Below are 10,531 nucleotides of genomic sequence, written 5' to 3'. Positions count from 1 at the left end.
GTTTATCTACACACACCTTTCACAGTAAACCACGACATGTCGATCGATACGAACATTATGGTTTACTACACATATACACACTGTAGTTGTGTAAAGTAAAGGATAGTACACTCCAGATATTGTAAAGTCAGGTCAGTTTTATACTTGTTTTTTACGTGCACCCTTTCAAGTAAGACAATTCGAAAGAGACACATTCTTGAGAAATAAAAGTTTAATACTTAATCAAGGACGTTAAAACGATTGGCGTATAAATGCACACTAAGGATCAAGCTATTTTTATTGCTATCAAACCCGATTGTAAATGCGTATAAATATCATTTACATTGTACTATAATTAAAATTGTTCTGTTACTGTGAGCAAAATGCAAGGATTTGTCTACTTTTTAGTGGGTATGTATACTTTCAAAATTACCATGGAAAAATATAATTTTCATGTATATTATTTTAGATAATGGATCATACACAATGGTTAAAGACATGGGATGAAAAGCCCGATTCTGCACCATGGGCAATGAAAGGCGTGAATCCCTATATAAAAAAGTACATCGGTGATATAACGTTGGGAAAAGATCACGCTAAAGTATTTTTTCCAATGTGTGGGGACGTCGCAGACATGTTCTGGCTAGCTGAGAAAGGTCACGAAGTCATTGGACTAGAAATAGCTAAAATTGCCGTTGAAAAATTTTTCAAGGATCATAATTTAGAGTACGACATCGTACCATGTGATCAAATAAAGGGTGACTTATATCAATGTAAAACAAAGAGCATCAAAATCTACTGTGGAGATATGTTTTTGTTCGACCCATCCCTAGAAAAAGACTTTGATGGTGTATGGGACCGTGGCTCATTCAATACACTTGATACTTGTGGTACAAACGAATTGACTATTTCAAAATTCAAAAGCGATTACGTAGACATACTTAAGACTATAACCAAACCCCAGTCTTGCATTTTGCTTGAACTAGTTATATTTGATACAACGGTAGACATCAATGACATTAAGAAATACTTTAATGAAGACTATTTTAAAGTCACGGATTTAGGGCTGGCTGAATGTTACGCACCTGAATATGAAAAGATGGGATTGAAAGGGTTCCATTTTTTAAAAATGATAAGAAACGATTGATCTTATTTATTACAGTAAAACTTTTAAATGTATAAAAAAACTGAACAATTGAAAATATGAAAACCTTTCTAAATCAGACACTTTAAACATTTCTATTGGATCATTTAATTATATTTTGAACCTTGCTTAACCCGTGACCTGTTTAAAACACACCAGTTTTAATGTCACGAAGGGGTTCGAGTCACAAAGATTTCACTGTATAAGGAAAATATTTACATAATATTTTTCTGAAGTGAGCTCGCATGTGAAATTTGGGTGACCTGTATTTAGGTGAAATATATTCATATGAAGATCATGTAAGAAGTATTGTACTTGTACCTAGAATCAAACTTAGTACATTGCTATTTTACTTGTTATTATTGTAGTAAAATAAACCAAAAAGTATTTTATATTTTGTCTCATTTTGCCTCAATAATATTACATCATAAACACTTAGCAATTTTGATTATACCTAATTTTGATAAAATAGTTTAAAATCAGCCAACTGAATCATACTTCTAAAATTACAGTACATACTTTTAAACAAACTAAGTTATGTTTAGTTACTTAGTAAGCAAAGAGATGGAAAAACATGCAACATTTATAATTTAAAGAATGAAGAAGCATTTGAAGAAAATATTTACATTGCCGTATCGTCGTCTATTTTCGTTACTTATTTTTTTTTGGTATTGTTTTAACCTTCAAAAAGATAAAAGCTTATACAGAACAATGTACTAAAAGTGTTTACACAAAAAGTAATTATACTTACTGAAATTTGACTAAATACATTCTGATAACCACTCAGGCCATTTTCTGTAGCATGGCAATTTTCCATTCGTATTCTTATATTTTGAACGATGCAAAATAATTCGTCCAACGTCTGAATACTATTGCATGATGTACCCAGGGAGATACTATAAGCTAGCAAAAGATTTGCGACCCTGATATGAAACATTTTAACCTATATTACAATCAACTTTTAGCCTTAAGAGACATACTTGTCAGAAAGCTATAATATTTTCTCTTTCCCCTTGTTGTTGTCGCTTTGTCGTATGCTGCCTTCCTTCGTCATTTTCTAACAGAAAATTGAAAAGTTTTCAGGTTACTTTAATCGAAAGGTTATTAGGATATGGCTGATGGAAATCTTATTTTGGCTATATGTTGTATGCTCAAACATTCTGTGCAGAAGATATAGATATATTAATGAGTAATTTTCATGGCGTGTTTATTTGTTGTTTACGTTCAATTTTGACCTTAAGGTTAAGGCCTTATAAAATTAGTTCAATCCCACCACAGACATGTGCATGTTCTCTGCAGTGAGATTTTTGTCATAACTGTGTTTTCATGTCGGTATATAACCTTCTAGTCTATTCTGAAGAACTGTCATAGTTTTGTTACCATGAATTTTATTACCTTTGTTGTGGGTCGGGCCTTTTGTGTTTACATGTATTAAAAACCTTTTTTATGATCTCTGAAAGTGTTTACTGTTTATATAAAGGGTATACGATGGTGCACTTGTTGTATTTCGCTTTATCTGTTCCTTTTCCTATTATCACAGAATTAAAGATTGTTCAATTACATATTATTTTTATTATGAAAAATTTATGGCGTATCAAAGTCAATTTTACTACAAAAAAAACAGTCTTGTTGAAAAACCAATATTTCAATCAGAAAACAAGTTTTTCCATTGTAATACAATTTTAATGTATTTATTTTTGATCAGATTAATTTTGTTTTTCTTCACAATAAAATATTACTATAATTCCTAGTTAATTATATACAGTTTTGGTGTATACTAGAATACAACCACCTAAAAGTGTGGATAGAAAATCAAGGAAACCTGGATTCGAACGGAGTGCAGTTGGGTACACTATAACGACATGGTGACGATTATAAACTTTTTTAATGATGACTTTAATTTTGTAGTAACATAACCCTATTCTAGCAGCCTTATTAATAGAAGTCTAAGCAAGGTACAAAAAGCCCGCGGTTTCCACAAGCTCTGGCATAACATTTGAATTGTTATATGAAACTCTATACGAAGGTGCTGAAATAATATTGCCTCTGATGAAAGGTAAGGTGACGGAAATTCGTATAGTTTGGTCATTAGTTATTGTTTTCCTGTCTATCTTTGTTTATGGGTATGTCAAGAAGATATTAAGCTATCTTCAAAATGTCTGTACTTTATCTCCAGTTCTTTGTGTTATGTGCTATGTACTAAATCCCTGAATCTGGCATTGTTTAATTACAATATTTCATCTATAAAGCGAAACTGAGATGAAAGGATCTGACGAAACGATGTTCCTCCTTTGGGATTAGATTAGCTAGGAAAAACTAATATTCTTAAATACAAGACGGTTTTAAGGTGTTTATAGGTGAAAACTTACTTTTGGTTTAAATAACAGAAACACTTAACAATATGTAACTTATTGCGACACTTTTTACACGTAGCCAAAATGACTTGGTAGGTGTAACCCTGCATTCATTGTAGAAAACAAGGTTTTACCTGGTGTCTAATCCTGCCATAATGATTTTTTTATCTTCTGTGTTTTTTTTTATATAAATATGATGATAATAATAATAATAATAATAATAATAATAATAATTATTATTATTATTATTATTATTATTATTATTATTATACCCTTTCTTTGTATCAATAGTTAATTATCTATAATTTGTCAAAGGACAGTTCAAATTATTTTTACTATCAAGGTTAAACCGCATTTTATTCCAGAGTTTTTAATCCAACAATTGTTTACTAGTGACGTATTTAACTGTCATAGCATTCGCTGATGGTTTGCCGAAGCCAAGATATTTTGTTTCTTTGTTGCTAATGATTTTCACTCTGTTGTTTTCATTTTTATTTTTTAGGGTTGTTAAAACTTTGTGACATTGGGTATATTTGTATCAGTGAATGTGATAAACGTTTGTAGTTCTTTATTTGTTTAACTCAAATATAATTAAATGTGATGCATTTTATAAATTGCAATTTGAATATAATGACTTCCTCATTCAAATGTTTACAAAATTCGTCTACAAACAATGCATTTCAAGCGATTTAGAAAACAATCATTGTTAAAAATGTTAATTAACGATGACCATTTCGACAATGTCTTATTTGTCACTCCATAGATGTACCACTATTAAGCAAATTATATCAACATAATCAAACATAGAGCAACATATAAACTGATATATCTCATCTCATATATTACAAAAATCCCGTGTTAAAAATAATCAAATTACAACACAGTGATATTTGACCGTAGGATTTCCTGAGTCAACCTGATATTTCCGTTCAATCAGAATTTTATTTTTCCTTGCGTGTAATCCGATTTGTGACTTTATTGAGTGCTATGACTGCTTCTGAAACAAACAAGAGTAAAAACATCGTTAGTTTGGAGACTAATTGTTTCTATGGAAATAATTTGTTAAAGTGCAAGAAATTGTAAAATTAAATAAGAACGGTTAGTCAAATACGGATAAGACGGACTTTACGGAACATACATCAATTTTGTCTGGGTTTCGGTTTAAACTGTTGAGTTTTGTGTACTTTAAATTGCAACTTTTGATAGTGACAGAGCAACGATCAAAATTATTATATCAAACCTTATGATGAAGCAGCAAATCAATTATTTCATTATATCTTACCAATTTCGTCAAGTTTTGTATTTTTATCTAAATCGCCCATATCTATTAGTTTGTATGTCATCTGAGCTGCTTGGTCAAAACTAAACTTAATGAAATGCCTGTAGAAGTTATATATTTCATTTTTGTCGAGGAATTTGTCCTTGTTAACATCTCCCAACTTAAACAGATAGTCTGCCATTGCAAAGTCACCAAATAGATCCTGTCTCTTCATTACATGATTCTGAAATTTTAAGAATATTAACATACAGTAAACAATCTTGTACGTGTTTACCTGTAAAAGACGTCAAACCATAAAAAAAAAACGAAGCATGAATTATTTTAATATGTACGTCGTTAAAATATTTACATTTTTTAAATCATAGTAATTTCAAGCATTATTATGGAACAAATACAAACGCTAAGTTACACCTTGATATTTTTTTGCAATCTATAAATATTAAACTAGTATATCATATTGTTAACGACCTTGTCAAAAAATATTTACATAGCTAATTACATGTATGTTAGTTTAAACAATTAAATAAACTTTCTGCACTGATTATGTCTTATTGGCTAGTCCCTTGTATTTGTAAGCTGAAGAGAGAGAGCTGTGCACGGGTCAACCCAAAGTTATTTTTTTAAAATGTATAGTTTAGAGTAAACGGAAGTTTACTACAGGTGTTTGATATTGTATACTCTATAAAATACCTGTAACATTAAAGTTGTTAAAAACTACGTTTTATACATACTGTTTTTCCAAGGGATTCTGATTTCCCACCAAATGCCACATGACGGGACAAACACGCTGTTAAACTTATAAACAGTAATCCTTTTAGATACATTCTCCTATTCTGAATCCGAAAAAAGAACAGTTTATTATGTTGTGTAATCGTTTACATTGGTTATATATAAAACAATGCTTCAATTTTTTTTTTATCCAGGATATTTTTTAGGAGAATCAATGCATCAAAATAACATCAGAAACCAAAATAAAAACCAAACAAAGAGAAATAAATAAAATGTTACATGCTACAAATTGGAGTCATTGAACCTATAAGTTGATTACAAAGTTACTCGACAAACGATGACCCTACCCCTTGAATTATACAATTGATATTACGTATTTAGTTTAATTTGGACTCTAAATACGGGTGATACTTGTAAATTTACCTAACAATTGACATCTGATTCTCGAAAATTGTGCACCTCTGCTTGCTTAACTATCCTAAACTGATACATTCCTTTCAAGAACTGTTTCCAGTAAAAGGAACAGGAGGCACAATCCTTTATTTTCATCTTCCAATACATTTGATGTTTTGTATATAAAAAATCTAGATTTGATTACTGTTATAATCTCATCTACCCCAAAAGGCTTGAAATTTAAAATTCTGTTGACACAGTAATGTCTGACGCCTTTACTATTTTCTTGGCAGGTTTAGCAACTTACACAAAAATTACTCAGATATATTATCCATAGATTAAATAGTAATCAAGGGAACCAAGATTCTAGCGGAAATCAAAAGAATGTAATCCTGGGACAAAGACCAGACACGATAAATAGCACACAAAAGAAAGAAAATAAAATAACCAAAATAATACCTTCAAAGCAATAATGAGCAATTTGAACTCCACTAAAAACTGGGAGCACAGATCAGACACGGTTGGCAGATATGGAGTGTCATAGACCTCTAAATTTCATTGATTTCCCTCTTTCACCGAATTTGAACTGCTTATTCGTCTGATGCACCTAGTCTTAGTCCGGTAGTTAATTGGATCAATGTTGATCGTTCTGTCAGAGTATTTGTTTTAAAACTCTTTGTTTTGTACGTAATGTTCATCATATATTTTATGCTTTTGTTCCCAGTTAAAGTTTTTATAAAGGATTTTCCCCCTCTGTACTTTAGGCATTGCAACCCGTTCAAGATACATTTGTCTCATAACATTTTGTTTAAAATATCATTAAAACTGTTTTAACTTGTGCGTAATATTTACCCGCTCTAATGTGTTCATTTGTTTACAATACGAATGGAAATCTAAAAGCATGCGGAACACTTTTATGTTGTTTTGTTTTCATTTTTCATTTTGAAGTGTTTTGTTTTGTTTGTTTGTATTGTTTGTTTTTGTTTGTTTGTTTGTTTGTATGTTTGTTTTTTGGGGTTTTTTTGTATGTTCACTTGTACTTTGTGCATCATTAGTTAGTATTCAGTATATGCTGATTTCGACATTAATAGTTATTTTTAGTTTTCCATAGAGTAAAACAACCGTATTGCAGGTTTTTAATTTTAATTACCCAAGAGCACGTTTATTTTTTCTCAATCTGTATATATATGTTGCAATTCAGATTTTGGTTTTCTTGTAAGTAATAAATCTTATCTCTTTTTTTTATATACAAGCATTTATTAAAATATTTTTTTATCCACAATATATTATTAATCAATGACTGGTTAATTATGCAAGCCTTGATTGATGTTAAAAGAAATAGCAACACATTCATGATTTCATTCTTGCTTCTTGTTCCCTTCGTTATTTAATTAACATGACTAGAATTCCCTATAAGTCATATAATTTTATTATTTCTATAAGATGGCAAACATATTTTATTCAGGTCGCTAGAGATTTATGATTTCGTCATACAAAGTTCATTTGTCTACACTTCATGCAAATGAAAATTCCATGTTCACAATTACACGAATAAAGATAGTGTTGTTTGTTTAGAAAGATGCTGCTGCACATTGGCTTGGATAGAATATGGTTTTAAAAGACAATTTGATAAGGACTTTTAACAATGGTATGTGTAAGACTTAAATTCTTTACAATAGAGGACCAAATGTTAAGTTATTGCTGATTGTCCATAAAATGAATAAATCAAACATTATGTAAAACTCAAAGCGAGTGGTTTAGGAAGCAATGCATTAGTTGGCTAGAAATATTTAACATGTTTTCATATACAAAATCAGCATTAATGAAAGAACAATCGAGTGGAATCCCTGAACAAAAGAACACTGGGAGCATCAAAAGCACTACAAGGAGAACAAATTTAATAAAACAGAAGTACTTAAAAAGTACACACAAGAAAGCTTGTTGATTTAACCAAACTGAAAAAAAAACGGGATAAAAACGAGTGCTTTGGAATGGTTAGCAGGTCCTGTTCCTTGAAAGACATACACCGTGCTGCTCGTTGAAAGTCAGTCCTGGTTAAACACGAAGATAATCTATGATAAATGGAGGTCATTTTGTCAATTATGGACGCACCATATCGATTAATTAGAAGCAAATTGAATGACTTCATAAGAAAGGAAACATCTTGTACAGACAGTTGTCGCGAATGCTAGTAGTCTCAAAAGTGTCAAATGTAAATGAAACACATGGAATCATCTTTTTATTCAACCTATATGTTAAGTAGTTGATACGATTAAATCCCCAGAATAATATCGCATTCTTAAGTGGTACATACAGATGACAGCATAACGTCGAAGATTACTTGATGCTATAGGTTCAAAATTAAAAACAAAAATAAGTTGCGTTTTAAAGCCTTAATCACAGAAGAATAAAGTTTAAAGTGTATGTTATATCTATACTCTGATAATTATTATTATTTTCATAGTTTCAGTTTTTGCAATACATTAAATGTCTGTTTGCTTCATGAATGATTAAGATACAGTCAGTTGCATCATAAAACAAGCAGGGGAGGCGGCGCAGAACACAAGAAAGAATTTTATTAAAATTACTATACAAGAGTAATCAAGGGAACCAAGGTTATAGAGGTAATCAAAAGAATGTAATCCAGGGACAAAGACCAGACATGGAAAACAGACATACACAACAAACAACATAAAGTAACTAAAATCATACATACAAAGTAAACAATGCAAATGAGCAACTCGGACTCCACTAAAAACTGGGAGCATGGACCAGGTGCACCGGTGGGGTAAGGTCCTCTGCTTTTCTAGAAACACCCGCCGGGTTAACAAAAAGTCAAGTCTGGAGTTGACAAACGAAAGGAAAACTATGACCCGTTGAATAAGTCAGTTTTTATGGTGCAGATGGATACACCATAACGATCCATGAGTTCATGATAACGACCAAAAACTTCTGTAGTAATGACTTCAACATTATAGCAGCATAACCCTGTTCCAGAAGCCTATTTGTTAGAGTTCTAGTGCGATACAAAAAGTCTGCGTAGTTTCAGCAAGCTCTGGTATAACGTATGAGTTGTGATATGAACACTCCATACGCAGATGCTGAAGGGATGTTGTCACATATGAAAGGAAAGTTGACACTTCTGAATGATAAGTCATCACGTTTGTCGTAAAGTTTGGTCAATAGTTTTCCTTTACCATCGATTTCTAAGTGTAGGTCAAGATATGAGGCTGACTTCACAGTATCTGTAGTATCCTTCATCTCAAGTTCTTTTGGGTAGATGCGATGTATCAAATCCCCGAAATTATGATTGTTTAAAGAAAATACGTCATCTTTATAGCGGAAACTGAGATTAAAGGATCTAGCCAAACGATATTCTTTCTTTCTGATAATAAGTATCTGTATATATCAGCACTGGTAAAAAAAAAACAAGTAAAAATGCTTCTTTTAACGATTTTTGTACTGTCTTAATATCTGACACTTTTAATTATTCTAATAAAATTCCATTTAAAATGTTGTAAAACCTTACCACGTTAATGTGTTGTTCTGAATGTTCTTAAATGCAATATAAACTTTGTTCATATTGTTCAACAAAATTTACATCAATTTATATACATTACTTGTTTTTGTAATTTGACGATTACATACAATTTAAGCAATTAAAGGAACGCGCAAACACCGTTGTAGGCTGTACTTAATTTTGACCTTTAACATAGATCTACATCAACACTCGTTCAAATGTTAAAAAGGTGAAGTTACAACCAAACTCTACTTCAAATTCAATATAAATAACAATCCTGAAGACTAAATTATGCAATCAGTGTTAGTGTTTTTTTTAAATCGCAAACATTAATTAACTGGTTTTTTTCTAACTTTAATAACTTTTTAATTTTCTTAACTTTTTTTTTGTCTTGTTTTGATTTTGTTTGCTTAATTATTTGGTTTAAAACCAAAGACAAGGTAGTTATATATGTAAAATTGCAATATTAAACTGGAGTTTTTATCATGTGCAAAAGTTGCGATGTTATGATAAGTACTTTTTTATTGATCTCGGCTCATTTTTGTATTGGAAATCACGGTCCAGAATGAACATCCATTTAACTGAGTGCCATTTATACCGACATTAAATAGAGTCAGACTTATCTGGCCCAAACTGTATAACATAGATTATTTACCGAAATATACCGTACATGTAGCACAGAATTGGAAACCCCTGATTCACTTTGTATTACGCATGATAACTTCAATAACGTAGATCGTTTGTTATCTTATTCATTGGTTCCGTATTTGTCTTCACTTTTCGACATTTTTTGGATTTGAGTAGTTTTAAACGTATTAGGCATAGGCTTCTAATAATGATGATGAGAGGTCGCTACTTGAAACACTTGTTCAGCATTTCGAAATTTACAGTATTTGTAGTGTATGATTAATTATTTAAGAATTACATCACGGAAACTCCATTTTTAATTGTTTTATTACAGGCTGGCCCTTTATGTCACATTGTTTTACCCTAAGCGATAGCGAGGGTTTGAATAACGACAGAAATGGCCTGCTTGTAGTAAAACAATGGTAAAATGGATTTTCCGTTATTTATTTCGATCCTAATATGACGTGTTTCTTCATATATTTGAATAGGCGCAGCCTATGTGGTGC

The 10,531-nt window shown here is 31.1% G+C and overlaps 2 protein-coding genes across 2 annotated transcripts; one reads left to right on the top strand and one right to left on the bottom strand.

Moving 5' to 3' along the window:
- Positions 1–1,264, top strand: LOC148616041 (thiopurine S-methyltransferase-like). Its single transcript, XM_088582684.1, has 2 exons — positions 1–131; positions 449–1,264. The coding sequence occupies exon 2, from the start codon at positions 452–454 to the stop codon at positions 1,124–1,126; it is 675 nt and encodes a 224-aa protein (XP_088438810.1). The 5' UTR covers positions 1–131; positions 449–451; the 3' UTR covers positions 1,127–1,264.
- Positions 1,265–4,035: 2,771 nt separating this feature from the next.
- LOC148616040 (uncharacterized) lies at positions 4,036–9,432 on the bottom strand. The gene is made up of 4 exons (XM_088581568.1): positions 9,408–9,432; positions 5,488–5,589; positions 4,760–4,979; positions 4,036–4,474 (listed from the first exon to the last, which is right to left on the bottom strand). The coding sequence occupies exons 2-4, from the start codon at positions 5,578–5,580 to the stop codon at positions 4,419–4,421; spliced, it is 369 nt and encodes a 122-aa protein (XP_088437694.1). The 5' UTR covers positions 5,581–5,589; positions 9,408–9,432; the 3' UTR covers positions 4,036–4,418.
- Between the last annotated feature and the right edge of the window lie 1,099 nt (positions 9,433–10,531).

The sequence above is a fragment of the Perna viridis genome, chromosome 5 (genome assembly GCF_037379345.1).
Source record: "Perna viridis isolate PV_CMFRI_1.1 ecotype Kerala chromosome 5, ASM3737934v1, whole genome shotgun sequence".
In the NCBI taxonomy this organism is placed as follows: domain Eukaryota; kingdom Metazoa; phylum Mollusca; class Bivalvia; order Mytilida; family Mytilidae; genus Perna; species Perna viridis.
This window is presented reverse-complemented; position numbering and strand designations above follow the sequence as displayed.